Source organism: Engystomops pustulosus, chromosome 6 (assembly GCF_040894005.1).
Source record: "Engystomops pustulosus chromosome 6, aEngPut4.maternal, whole genome shotgun sequence".
NCBI lineage: Eukaryota > Metazoa > Chordata > Amphibia > Anura > Leptodactylidae > Engystomops > Engystomops pustulosus.
Genome location: NC_092416.1, coordinates 158,935,891 through 158,950,661, shown reverse-complemented (window position 1 = coordinate 158,950,661; position 14,771 = coordinate 158,935,891). Strand labels below are relative to the sequence as shown.

Genomic DNA, 14,771 nt, shown 5'->3' with positions numbered 1-14,771 from the left:
TACATAAACAAAGATTTTTTTTAAGAAAAATATCAGATCACAGCACTTGCTAAACATATGATTTTAATCACACTGCTGGGATGTACCCAAATCTACCACTACAAAAGTAGGACATTTCCTTTAAACTTACATTAATAGTTTCACGTAGCAGCTATAAATTGTAGAAACTTACCTTGAACTGAAGTCTAGTGACATAAACCCTCCTTGGAAACCAGCTCTTAAGCCCATATTCACATCCTGCAGGGGTAAAAAAAAAAGATTTTGGAGCATTATCTCCATTTCACATTTTTGATTACTGAAGTGTTTTTTCCCCTATAAAACATTAAACTTTGACCTTCTGTGTAATGACCACTGAAGTTCTGATACAACAGGAGCTTCTAATATTTGGCACTTCTAACAATAAGTATCGTGGAAGTGTCATCCCGAGAGTTGTACAAATTAAAGGGGTTGGTCACTTTGCCTCATGTTTTTGTAATGTCTGTGTGGGTGGGTACCAATATACATCTATTACAAGTTCTACACAACTTTATTGATATCTAACATGAAGCTTCCTGTCTTTTACCTCAGACACCCTTGACCATAAAATGGCAGCAGATGGAGGGTCATGTGATCTCTAACTATCCATGAAAAATCGCCCTGCCAGGACCTTATGATAGTATTCATGAATACAAGTTCAAGTTCCTGGCAGGGCGATTGTTCATGGTCAGTTAAAGATCACATGACCCTCCATCTGCGGCCATTTTATGGACAGGGATGTTTGGCTGATGAGGTTAAAGACCGGAGGCTTCACTTTACATATCAAGAAAGCGGAGCAGAACTATTACTAGATGTATATTGGTAAATTACTGAATATCCTTCCGCTTCGTACTCACACACACATTACAAAAATAATAGATATTGAGGCAGATTTACTTACCCGCGGTGTGTTGAGGATTCGGAGCTGCCGCGATTCATTAAGATTGTGTGCCAAATTCCTGCATCCATTGCTTCTGCGCCGTGGTCCGCCGGAGTTCACCTTCTTCTTCCCGGTGCTTGTAAGTGAGTGTCTTGAAACACAATTCTAAATGTTAAATCCTGCGCGTTGTCCGAATCCGTCGGGTTTGATCTACAGCCCGACCCCGATTTCTGTCGTGTGCAAGCCGGCGCCGATGCGGCAAAATCCTGTGGCAATTTGGCGCAAAACGGAAATCCCCGGGAAACCCGACGAAAATGCATCCGACTAACCCTTGGTAAATGAGCCCCAATGTGTCCAACCCCTCTATGTTGCTGTCAGTGACATATGCTCTGGCCTATCCTAATACTTATGTGCATTAGATTCTTTAGTCCATGTTAAAATATATTTATTTGTTGACTTCATTTTATACTTACAGAACTACCTCTGGCTATGACTGTATCTGACGCATGAAGTTCAATTGCCACTGAGAGGTCGAGAGAACCAGCTCCTTCTTCTAGGACCAAATTGTTGATGGCAGAGACTCGTATTCGAAAATTAAAGTTAGCATTAGGATACTGTAAAAAAAAAGAAACAATGGGAATTAAAGTGTTTTGTTCTCACTTTTACTTTTTATTTAAAGGACATATAAAATAATATTTCTTAATGAAGGACCAGTGTATGGGGGATACATGGAAAAACCTCTTTATTGTAGTATTATAGTGCGCTAAAAATTGTAAGATGCTCAGAAGTCCTGTTATGCAGATTTTTTTCCTGTAGAATTATTTTTTCAGGGTAAGAAAACTTTATAAAGCTTCTGAATGGGGCACAGAACAATTATAGCTCCATAGTACAGACTACAGGGAGCAGTATGTAAGTGCACACAGTGAGATATGCTGCAGATATTCTGCCATTGGAATGAGGTGACGATGGGGAAAAGACTGCAGGGTATACAGCAACAGCAAAATGGCTGAGACTTAAAGGGAACCTGTCAGCAGAAATTTGCTTAAAGAGAACCTGTCATGCAAATTAAACCACCCAAAATAAAGGCTAAATTAAAAACTATCTCTAATTGGTTCCTTTCCATGGCTGCAATGTTACAAAAATTACTTTGTAAACATATATGCAAATCATCTAATGTGAGTCATTCATACTAATCGGGTCATGCATATTAAAATTTACCTTACTTGGGCATTGCCCAGCCTCCTTATTCCTGATAGAAAGGCTATGATATTCTACTGTATGGAGAGCTCTGTTACATTGTTGGGTACTTAAAGTAATGTTAGATGGCTAAAGGACCGGGATGTTGTCACTCTGGTCACATGACATGCTGAGAAGAGGCATGGGACATGGGGAGGAGTAGATGGAAGGGTCCTTCCCACTCTAATGCCAGGGAACACGACATAAAGTTAATTTATGGGGATGTGAGGAACAATTTGTACCTAGAAAAAAGGGTGTCAATTAATAGGGCTCTATAGGAACCTGTCACTGGCTATATTTTTTTAAATGTGGTGACAGATTCCCTTTAACCCCTTAACGCTTTGCGCCGTAGCTCTATGGCACAGAGGTATAAGGGATGTATGAAGAGGGCTCACGGGCTGAGTCCTCTTCATACAAAGGTGGGGGTTTTTGCATTTTGCAGAAAACCCCCACCGCTAATAACTGCTGTCAGTGCTTGCACTGATCACGGCTATTAACCCTGTCATTGCCGCCGGCAAAGTCGTCGTCGGCGTTTAAAAGACGGCGGCGCGCGGGTGCCGACATCTTTTTTACGATCGCCGCGCCCCCGAACGTCATCGGGGGTCGGCGATCGGTTGCCATGGTAGCCTCGGGTCTTCTTTTGACACGAGGCTACATGGCTTCTGGAGATTCGTTACAATGAGCCAGTGGCTCATTGTAATGAATGTGCTGCAAAAATGCCATATATTGCAATACAGATGTATTGCAGTATATGGTAGGAGCGATCTGACCATCTAGGGTTAATATACCCTAGATCAGTGATGGCGAACCTTTTACAGACAGAGTGCCCAAGCTACGACTAAAATCCACTTATTTACCGTGAAGTGCCAACATGGCATTTTAAGGAATAACTTATTGTTACCTGTTCTTCCTCAATTTTCAATCGTATCAACCCCCTGAGGCCACCAATACAGTTGAAAGAAGGGCAAATGCAGACTCTCATTGTAGCTTCTCTCTGGGATCTCTCTGTAGAAGGAGAATGGTGGGTCCAGCAGGAGGACCTCCAAAGACATTGCAGTTCTGTCAACAGCCTCTCACTTTTCCCACAGTTACAAACAGTGAATGAAATGTCGCTTTAAAACAGTGGGGCAGATTTATCAAGCTGTCTGAAAGTCAGAATATTTCTAGTTGCCCATGGCAACCAATCACAGCTCCCCTTTAAAATATTCATGAGCACTGGTAAGATGAAAGCTGAGCTGTGATTGGTTGCCATGGGCAACTGGAAATATTCTGACTTTCAGACACTTGATAAATCTGCCCCAGTATCTCTTAAACTGCCTGGGATTGCAGGATTTGGTTCTACATGGTGAACTCTGCCCTGAAGTGATAGTCTGAGTGCCCACAGAAATGGATCTGAGTGCCACCTCTGGCACCCGTGCCATAGGTTCGCCACCACTGCCCTAGATGGTCTAAGAAATAGTGAAAATAAAAAGAAAAAAAAAAGTTTAAAAAATAAAAAATGAATAAAATATTAAAAATTCAAATCACCCCCCTTTCCCTAGAACGGATATAAAACATAATAAACAGTAAAAATCACAAACATATTAGGTATCGCCGCGTCCCAAAATGCCCGATCTATCAAAATATAAAAACCGTTACGGCCGGCGGTGACCTCCGAGGCAGGAAATAGCGCCCAAATGTCCAAAATGCGCCTTTTACACCTTTTTACATCACATAAAAAATGAAATAAAAAATTATCAAAATGTCGCACAGACCTCAAAATGGTAGCAATGAAAACGTCGCCTAATTTCGCAAAAAATGACCCCTCACACATCTCCGTGCACCAAAGTATGAAAAAGTTATTAGCGTCAAAGTAGCAAAAATTTTTTTTTCTTTTTTGCACACATTCGTTTAATTTTTGAAAATGCATTAAAACACAATAAAACCTATATAAATTTGGTATCACCGCGATCGCACCGAACCAAAGAATAAAGCTGAGGTGTTATTTTGAGTGCACAGTCAAAGTCGAAAAAACTGAGCCCACAAGAACGTGACGTTTTTTTCCATTTTTCCACATTTGGAATTTTTTTTCAGCTTCGCAGTACACGGCATGTTAAAATAAATAACATTACGGGGAAGTAAAATTTGCTACACACAAAATAAGCCCTCACACAGGTCTGTACACGTAAAAATGAAAAAGTTATGGATTTTTGAAGTTGGAGAGCGAGAAATGAGCGGATAAACCCTGCGTCCTTAAGGGGTTAATAAACCCCTAGAAGCATGTTGTCAAGCAGATTAACACTTTCCTGATCAGGTTTCAGTGTGGTAGGATTATCCAGAAAATCAACATTGAAGATGTATGTTAGTAGTTAAAAGTCAGACGGAGAGCTCAATGCTGAAGTCAAGCTCTCCTCACTTCAGAAATTCCTCTCTGCTCTGGCTGACAGGAGAGCTAGATAGTAGTGACCCTGTACCTAAGGGCATCAAATACAGCAGAGAGGTTCTGAGGTAGGGAGAGCTTGACTTCAGTGCTAAACTCTCCACCTCCTTGACTTTATACAATCAGTTCACTTCATCTCACTTCAAAGTTGATTTTCTGGATGATGTCACCACACTGGACAAAAAAGGAAATCGGAAGGTGTTAAAGGGGTTTCCCACAAATCAAAGTTAGGCCCTATCCACAGTGATCTCTCGGCGATCTCCGTCAGCTCCGTAGAGATGGATGGAGCAGAAAGGTCATGCGCAGCCGTCTGCTACATTACTCTCCTGGAGCGACAAGGGGTCCGACTGAGGTACCTAGCACCACTTTGGACCCCTCATTTTCATGATATGTGGGTGTATCATCACTGAGACCCCCACTGTTTAGAAATTTAGGCCCTTTCCTGTGGACAGGGCCTAACTCTCAGGAAAACCCCTTTACGCTGCTTGAAAACATGCCGGTAGAGGTTAATTAATGTTCATTAGTTTAGTTTCTGCTGACAGGTTCTCTTCAATGACTGACACATATGGTATGTTTATAACAACATGAAAGTCACTTACTGAGCCAGGTGATACAGCTCCGTCCAACTGAGCAGCGTCTAAACCAATCTGTAAACCAAAGAAATGTTATGTTTTTAGAGTTGTAAACACCAATAATGGTATATTTTCAGCAGTTATTGGTTTAGTACAATTTGTTCATATTTGTATTGGTGAGACCACGTATAATGGTAAGGACTGGAGGTCGCAGATACGGAGACGTCCTAAAGAGGACTTTATATCGGAGGACTTTGTGTACATGTACTAAAAAGGTTTGTGAAAGTTCCTATGGGTCTGATTTCTCACCCCTGGGAGATTACTGCACATTTTACCTCTTTATACTTTTACATGACAAACATGAACAAGTCAAAGCTTCTAGAGGTGCCACAAAGTCTTCCTGGTGGTCACTTTTCTGTAATCTTTGGCCTTAGAGAGGTGCCCCCAGCGATTATGTTCCTGTCACGTCTCCCTTTAGCCAATACATCCGATTCCCTTCCCTTATACTTTTATGCTATTATAGGGAGACTATCAGCAGACTTTACCCCATGAAACTGTGACCTATCAAGTAGGGTATGAAAGTCCTTCTAGAATTCCCTCTTTTATGTGATATCACCCTTTTGCCTACTTTGCCCCAGATGCGGCTGCAGGGGGAGTGTCACTTCAGACGCCTCTATCTTTGGTTATATTAAAGGTAGAAACATGCTTTTTAATCTCATATTCAGATCTGTGGGCTACAGAATTGAAGATAGTGACAGTTGAATAAGGCGGGAATGAATTTCATTGCTCGCATCTCCTATTATGTCTTTAAGTGACTGTTTCTCTCGTTCTGTACATCAAAGAACCAGAAATGTGATGTGATCTGAAAGATCAGATTACCCATCGGCATCACTATAGAGGTCACAGTTGGGACTGGGTCCCTACTTCACAGTTAAGCCCACAGACATGTCCCCTCTCTAAAGATCATTATTCTCAAAAGTCAGAAATAGCAGTAGGCAGATATATAGTCGTGTAATTGATGAATTACTGATATTCTATAGTTACACTCATGGTTATACCAATCGTGGTAAGAATGATGGCTAGGATGTGAATAAGCCAACCAAAAAAAATTCCAACTTCCCCGTGTAGTTTACAGCCTCACATCATCTGAAATAAGCAATGCATGAGGGAATGTGAGGATAATACAGAGCAGCACAGATATTACTGTACTTATATACAGTATACAGTCGGTCCTCTACTTAAGGACACACGACTTACAGACGACCCATAGTTAAAGACGGACCTCTCTGCCCTCTGTGACCTCTGGTGAAGCTCTCTGGATGCTTTCCTTTAGTCCCAGGCTGCAACGATCAGCTGTAAAGTGTCTGTAGTGAAGCCTTATTGATAATCCTTGGTCCAATTAAAGCACAAAAATTTGAAACTCCAATTGTCACTGGGGCAAAAAAAAAAATGGCTGGATCTACAATTATAAAATATACAGTTTTTACGTGCATACAAATTCTTAAGAACAACCTATGGACCCTAACTATCTTGTATGTAACCCGGGGACTGCCTGTACATGAAGATTTCCTGCACCATATTGTTCTGTATAATCCATATTATAATACCTGGACAGACAAATCTATTAGTGAAAGTTCTGCAGCTCTTGTAACCAGTTCAGGTGAGAATACCATAACGTAGCCTTCATGTGGTTCGGGTGTGATGGGTGTAATAGGTCCTGATGGGCAGATTTCCCCTCCATCACATATTAACTAGAACAGAAATATAAAACCTTTATTGTTCAGAAACCAAACTTTATACATTTTATCTCAGGAGATCAGTGAAGGGAAGAAGCAAACAGCCTGTTATTCTTCTAAAGCTGGAAATGGGGAAGTCACTTATTTGGGTAACTCCTCTCACCCTATGGACTATACAAACACTGCTATTCTCTCACCTGCCTGATATAATACTAGTAAATTTATAATTGACTTTCAAACAGAAAACTAGCGTATATTACTTTAAACTTTTGTCAACCTGTGATTGATTTAATCACTTGTGCACCAGCGCATATTTTGCATTCGTCGCTGTTATTTTTTATATTTTAGGGCTGTATGTTCGTATGTGATGTGCGCTTGCGCTGGGTCTTTGATTCTACTTTAACTATTCTGTGACAAGCACCTTTGTACTTGAGCATGGGCATATTCGTTATATTAGTTGTTTTCATTCACTGCATCATAGTGCTCTAGTACGTAAGCGCTGGCAGTAACGCGATTCCATGGTACTAGCACCTTGTAATGATCCTGCGCTGTGCGCAGGCGCTGAGCTTTGCTTTTTGGAAGTATTGTGAGGCCTTAATACATGTACTTGGCGCGATGCGCCATTTGATCTGTTACTTCCGGTGACGGAGTAAATGCACGATTAAATGCCTTTTTTATTAAATAGTACCCGCCAAACGCAAATGTCAACCTCTACAGTGAAGAGGCAACTCCAGGATGCTGGCCTTCAGGCAGGGTGGCAAAGAAAAAGCGATAACCGAGACTGGCTAGTAAAAGGAAAAATATTAATATGGCCAAAATAACACATTGGACAGAGGAAGATTGGCAAAAGTGTTGGACAAACAAATATAAGTTTTAGGTGTTTGGATCACACAAAAGAACAATTGTAAGACACAGAACAACTGAAAAGATGCTGGAAGATGCCTGACGCCATGGTGGAGGTCATGTGATGGTCTGGGGTTGCTTTAGTGCTGTTAAAGATTTGGGAGATTTGTACAAAGAGATTTTGCAATGTCATGCTATGGACAGTGCTTGATTGGAGCCAATTTTATATTTCAACTGGACAATGACCTAAAGCACCATCAAATTATGCATGAACTATTTAGAGAAGAAGCAGTCAGCTGGTATCTATCTCTAATGGAGTAGCCAGCCCACTCCCCAGATCTCAACCCCATTGAGCTTTTGTGGGAGCAGCTTTACCGTATGGTATGCAAAAAAATGCCCATCAAGACGATCCTTCTTGTGGGAGGGGCTCCTGGAAGCGTGGGGTGAAATGTCTTCATATTACCTATGCAAATTAACAGCTAGAATGCCAAAGGTCTGCAATGCTGTAGGAGCATTGATGAAAGCAAAGTGTGAAGGAGATTATTATTTCAAATGAAGAAAAAAAAATTCATCCCTTGTCCATGTCTAGACTATATTTTCTATTAATTTTGAAACTCATTAGTGGTATTAGATCATTTAGATTCTGCAAGAGGTAGTAACATGGATGAAGTATTCATGACATAAAATCACTGACTACTGCATTGCAAATTGTCTACGAGAAGATACCCGGAGGTGTTCATTAAGGGAAAGAGCCATTGCTAAATATGTGAGATTGGGGTCTATAGGGGACATTTATTATCGACTTTCACTTGGAAAACTGGCAGATTTTTTCCCCCCTTGCTGCACCTGTTGCGCCTTATTTATGAAGTGTCGGTGCCACAATATTGGTGGTTTTCCGACACCTTTTTTGGGCAGAAAATTTTGGCATCCAACACTTTTCCAGTGCCCTTAATTTTATGATTCGTTTTTTGGCGCACAATTAGACCTGCTAAAAGCTGGTCTAGGTTATTCTATTAAACCTCCTTGACCGGGGAAACAGTTCTAAACCTGTTTGTGCACCAATTCATTAATCACTTGCGCTACAAACTTATATCCCGCTGAAATTTATAGCGCACTTCCACCGCCACAATTGAAAAATGCCTGCCAATGTTTCCCAGATAGGAAATTCAGAGTTTGGAGAGTTCAAAGGCAGTTAGAGAAGTTGTAGACATGATGCTCTATGAATAAAAAAATGTTGCTGTTTTGTTGTGCATGAAAAGAGATGGAAAGATGATCTTGACGGAATTTAGATGTTTATACCGAATTTGTGTTCAACAATAAATGTAAATTCTTGTTCATGGAAAAATAAAACATAAGAGCATGTGCAGCTTTAGGAGCAAACATGAATATAAGACACTGACCCAGATGTATAAAACTATTTGCGCCAGACGTTCCGGTGCGGATTCGCACTGGGAGCCACATTTATGTCAAGCGTCTGACACAACTGTGGCGCATGCCCATTAAACTGAGTGCTTAAAAAAAACGGATGCAATCAGTTTAAGGCTACATTCACACGAACGTATGGGGGACGTATATACATCCAACGTATGTACGGCGTATATATGTCCCCCCTACACTTCTATGGCCTCACGGTCGGCGTACGAGAGCGTTACTGTGCAGCACGTGTCCAATCTTTCTATGTAATACAGGGCCGTGCACTGTATATTCCTATGGAGAGGGGCGGGGGGAGCTGCGCTTATATTTCCCTCTATCTAACATTCTCCTCCTCTAACCTCCAGCCCTATCAATGCCGGTCATATAAAAAAAGAGTGTATGGAAATATAATAATTTTATGAGAAACAGGTTTATGAAAAGATTTAATTTAATAATAGAAATAGACTTACACAGCACCTGCCGTGGGGGATGCCATTGATATGTTGTACTTCAGACACTCTATACCTACACAGTGTATTACCAAGCGTAAAAGGAGCTGCAAAATAACAATTAAAGGTTAAATAAGATACGAACAGGGCAGACATTTGGGGGCCAACCCCATTTGTTGGGTGACAGATCTCAGTACAACTCTCATATGTGATTTGCAGGTTACAGAGCAGGAGGAGCTGAGCTGAGTGTTTGATGGGTTTCCTCTGGGTCCTCCAGTTTCCTCCCAAACTCCAAAACATATTGGTCAGTTGATTAGATTGTGAACCCCATGGGGACAGGAACCGATTTGTCACGCTTTTGGAGCTATATAAATAAAGGAATTATTATTATTATTATCATTTATGTGCATACCCTGCAGGCGGACCAGGGGACTGCTGTGGGGCGTGCGGGGGCAGGATTGTGCCGCCCCTTGTATCATGGGGGAGAGTTATCAGGGCATTTATACCAGTTTTCTGTGTATTTGGGGAATTAGGAGCATTTCTACAAGATGGGAATTCTTGTTACCTGTATTTGCCTGGGGCTGAGAATATTGATATCGATCGAGTGGGAAAGGATTCAGTATAACTTGTCATGTATTTTTCTCTATTCTATTTTTATTGTTTCTCTTTAAGAGTCCAGTGGGTGGCTCTACATTTGGTTGCCAGCTCTTTCTGCAATGGAATACAGTGAAGGATGTCAGTCCTGGAGTAGGACCAGCTATCTGAGTCTTAAAGTGGTTTGCCCATGAAAGAAAATTCTCAAATTTCAATTCACTAGTGATGATAACACAATAAAGGTAATTTTTAACCATTTAATTTACAATTTTACACAGATTTATTGCTGTTTTAGCTCCTATCACTCAGTGATGGTCCATTATGATCCATTTAGTACTGTGTGTTGACAATGTGCTCAGATTATCAGGGTACAGGGTTATATACACTTTTATTTAGCTTCTGAACATTTTACTAGTAGCTGGCACATAAAAAGAGAGATGAGACAGTGATGAGTAAATCCATGAGATGCATATTACGTTCTCACCTCTGCTGCATCTCTGTTCTGCCTCACACACTGTTAGATCTGATGTGCCTCCCCCTCCCTGGATAAAGAATTTATCTACCTGTAGCTTAAAACACTCCCTTGCACCACATTTTTCAAGTCTTTAAGACAGTTTCTTGACATTTTCCCAACTAACTCTTTCTATGATAAGTAACTGATATCAGAATATGCAGGATGGACGTCATATAGATGCTATATGGTCTCACGCACTGCTAGCTCCTCGATTAGGGGTTCCTATGGAAAAGCGATTGGTTATCCAGAACCTAGTGTCTTGCATTGTTTTAAGGTGCCCCTTCCCCCATTTGTAAACACAGTGCTCGTGGTACCAGTGACAACACCCTAAAAAAATGACTTACTATTAGATGTGGCTCTGCTAGCATCATTGAACAAAGCCGTGGCTGTTTGCATAACACCTCCCATCTGAAGTGTAAAGATAAATGGGTTAAATATATAGTAAAAAAAAAAAAGCTGGTAAAATGTGGACTATTTATAACATAAGTAACTAGGAAATAACAGAACCTTGAATGTGGCTTTACAGATGTAAGGACAAAAAGTTAATTACCGTATAAACTCGAGTATAAGTCAATCCGAGTCTAAGCCGAGGTACCTTATTTTATCAAAAGAAACTGGGAAAACCTATTGAATTGAGTATAAACTTAGGGTGGGAAATACATTGGTCACAGCGTCCACCAATTATATAGCCAGCAAGCCCAGATCCCACAGTATATAGCCAATCCCTGCTGCCAGTATTTAGTCTGCGAGCCCCTGCCCCCCAATATATAGCTAGCAGCCCCCAGTATATAGCCTGCCAGCTCCTGCCTCTCCCGTATATGGCCAGCCCATCCCCCCAGTATATAGCCGGCCAGCCACTGTCCGCCAGGATATAGTCTTCCAGCCCTGCAGTATATAGTCAGCCCATCCCCCCAGTATATAGCCGGCCAGCCCCTGCCCCGACTACGCCTAGCCTTTAATAAAAAAAAATTAACACGGAACTCACCTTTCCAACGACCCTCGCAGGTCCTTTGGGTCCTTCAGGTCCTCTGTCTCCTCTTTGGGTCCCCGTTTGCCGACGTCATTGTTTGTGCACCATCGGCATCGCACAGGGAAAAACATACGGGAGTTGAAGGACCTGAAGGGGCACAAACCAAGTAGAGGACCTGCAGACCTACGGGGGCATTGGAAAGGTGAGTACAGTGTTAATTTTTTACAGACTCAAGTATACGCCGAGTTATTTTTTTTTCAGCTCAATTTTTGTGCTGAAAAACTCAGTTTATACTCAAATATATACGGTTTGTTTTTTTTGTCACTTTTAATTATGGAATTTATTAGGATGTTTAGAGGATTCAAGAAGAGACCCTTACACCAAGTTCACACACTACGTTTGAATCGTGTTTAGAAACCCAATTTAAGTGCAGCGGGGAGTGGTATCGCCTGATCGCATACGTGATTAGGTCTAAGCGCTTGTGATCTTGAACAACACCACATGTTTTGAATTGTTTACAATCCCAATCACAAGCATTTAGGTGTGAACACCTCTGCAATCAGGATAAACTACTCCCTGTTGCGCTTAAAATAGGTTTCTAATTATGAGGGAAAAAAAACAGTCGAGAACAGTTTAGACAGTTAAACGGTTCAAACAATTAAACATTTCAAACAACTCAAACGAAGACCTGAGATTAAGGTACGTCTATGATTACTGAAGTAGATGACTGTAGCCTGAGGCTGCTTTTACACAAGTGGGCTCATTTACTTACCCGGTCCTGACGCGATCCAGCGGTGCATTCTCCAATGAGGAGATTCACTAAGGTCGTGCGCCCGATATCCACCAGGTGTTGCTGCTGCGCCAAGGTCCGCTGGAGTTCACCATCTTCTCCTTGATGCATGTAAGTGCTTAATTTTGCGACACACTTGGTTTTTTAAAGGAAACCTACCATTTCAAATGGTAGGTTTAAGCTGTAAACACCGAGCACCAGCTCAGGGTGAGCTGGTGCCGGTGCTTAGTTTCGTTTTTTAAACTTTATAGCATAAACTGCTTCGGTGCGCGCGCCTACATAGGAAATGCCGCAGGCATTGCGCGCGCACGGTCGCGCGCAGCGCCGAAGCGGCTTCTGCTATAAAGTTTAAAAAGTGTTAAAACCGCGATACCGTGGTTTTAACACTAACGAAACTAAGCACCGGCACCAGCTCACCCTGAGCTGGAGCTCGGTGTTTACAGCTTAAACCTACCATTTGAAATGGTAGGTTTCCTTTAAATACCGCGGTTTTCCGAATCCGTTGGGTTTTTCTGACGGGCACGGGCTACTCTGGAAGCGTTTTTCTTCATCTCTGTAAGTGTAAGCAGCTGTGTAAACTTTTTACATCTGCTTACACTTCCCGCAATGAAGAAAAACACCTCCAGAGTAGCCAAATGCATTGTAACATGTAAAAACGCATGTGCTTTGACGCATCTAAAATGCCATGTGTGAATGTATCCTGAGGGTGCGATCAAACTGCATTCTTGGTCCGTTTTCAAACACATTGGGGGTCATTTACTAAGGGCCCGATTCGCGTTTTCCCGACGTGTTACCCCGAATATTTCCGATTTGCGCCGATTTTCTCTGAATTGCCCCGGGATTTTGGCGCACGTGATCGGATTGTGGCGCATCGGCGCTGGCATGCACGCAACGGAAATCGGGGGCGTGGCCGAATGAAAACCCGACGGATTCGGAAAAACCGCCACATTTAAAAAAATATATATCTGTCGCGGAGCCCATTGACATTGGCTGGTTTAAATCCATTGGCTGGTTTAAAACCTCAGATGCGGCTACTCCACGCCCCAGTAGCCGCATAATAAAATTACCATAAAAGTCAAATAAAAGTTACTAAAGAAGTGCGGGGACAGGAGGATTAGCCCTTAAAAGGGCTATCCTCACGTCCCATTGATCCACCTACCACCCGATCTACCTTTATAGGTAGATTTGTGGTGGTAGGTGCCCTTTAAGCTTCACTTAGGGCACGTTCACACGTTGTGTTTTGACCTGCGTTTTCATTGTACTTGAAACGCATATACAACAGCTGAGGAGAGGTGATTTGCCTAATTACATCACTGTTAACATTTCCGTCTATAAAACGCATTGTAAACGCGATGTTAACTCATGCTTTAACATCGCATTAACACATGCGTTTTGTTAACGTATGTGTTAACGTTGCGTTAACAAACGTTAACGGTAATGTAATTAGGCAAATTACCTCTCATCAGCTGTTGTAATGCATTTCAAACGAAATGAAAACGCAACCAAAACGCAACGTGTGAACGCGCCCTTAAGCTGGTGCCACACGCACCGCTTTGTCTGCATTTGAAAACGCCGATCGCATCGTGGCGTTTTTAGGCCGTTTTTAGTTCAGATCGTAAAAAAGTTTTTGACAGGTTTGAACAATTATCTTAATTCAAACTGGTCCGGTCTGAAAATGCTCTCAAATTGCTCTTAAATTAACGTAAAACACCGGCAGCTCATTCCCGATCGCAGGCGTTTCCATAGAAACGCTGATGCAATCGGGCCGCGGCTCGCCTCGGTGGCTTTGTGTTTTCAAACACAGACAAAGCGGTGCGTGTGGCACTAGCCTTAGGCCCCTTCCACACTTGCGTTGCAGATCACGTCAGAGTCTGATCAGGGAGCGATCAGGGTTTGGTCAGTGAAAAACGCACATTTTGCATCAGAATGCAATCAGTTTTCAGTCAGAGTTTGTTCAGTGTCTCAGTTTTTCACGCGCGTTTTTAAAGCAATTTCAATGCGTTTTTCACGCGCATTTTCTGAGCTCAGGACTGAGCTCTATCTTTTCTATGGCAATTGATGCGTGAAAAACGCATTGCACTTGCAAGTGTCTCAGAGCGCAATGCGTTTTTGATGCATCTCCATAGACTTGTATGGTGCGTTTTTCACACGCGTGACTTGCAAAAGTAGAGCATGTCGAGATTTAAACACGCGTTAAAAAAACCGCGCGTGTGTGCATGAAAAAAAATGCAAGTCTGAAAAGACCCATTGGTTACAATGGGTCAGAGTGCAATGCAAGTTCTGCATTGTGTGAAAGGGGCCTTAGAAGCGACATGTGACTACACCCTTAGTTTCTGATGC

The 14,771-nt window shown here is 42.0% G+C and overlaps 1 protein-coding gene across 3 annotated transcripts in view; it reads right to left on the bottom strand.

Annotated features, from left to right (window-relative positions):
- LOC140064821 (uncharacterized) overlaps positions 1-14,771 on the bottom strand; it is a 43,950-nt gene that overhangs the window by 3,277 nt on the left and 25,902 nt on the right. For all 3 annotated transcript variants that reach the window (XM_072112066.1, XM_072112067.1, XM_072112068.1), the window contains 6 exons: positions 11,016-11,079; positions 9,585-9,670; positions 6,730-6,873; positions 5,150-5,197; positions 1,369-1,509; positions 173-237 (listed from right to left, as the gene is read on the bottom strand). In XM_072112066.1, the coding sequence (XP_071968167.1) occupies positions 173-237; positions 1,369-1,509; positions 5,150-5,197; positions 6,730-6,873; positions 9,585-9,670; positions 11,016-11,079 (548 nt within the window). The remainder of the gene's footprint in view (positions 1-172; positions 238-1,368; positions 1,510-5,149; positions 5,198-6,729; positions 6,874-9,584; positions 9,671-11,015; positions 11,080-14,771) is intronic.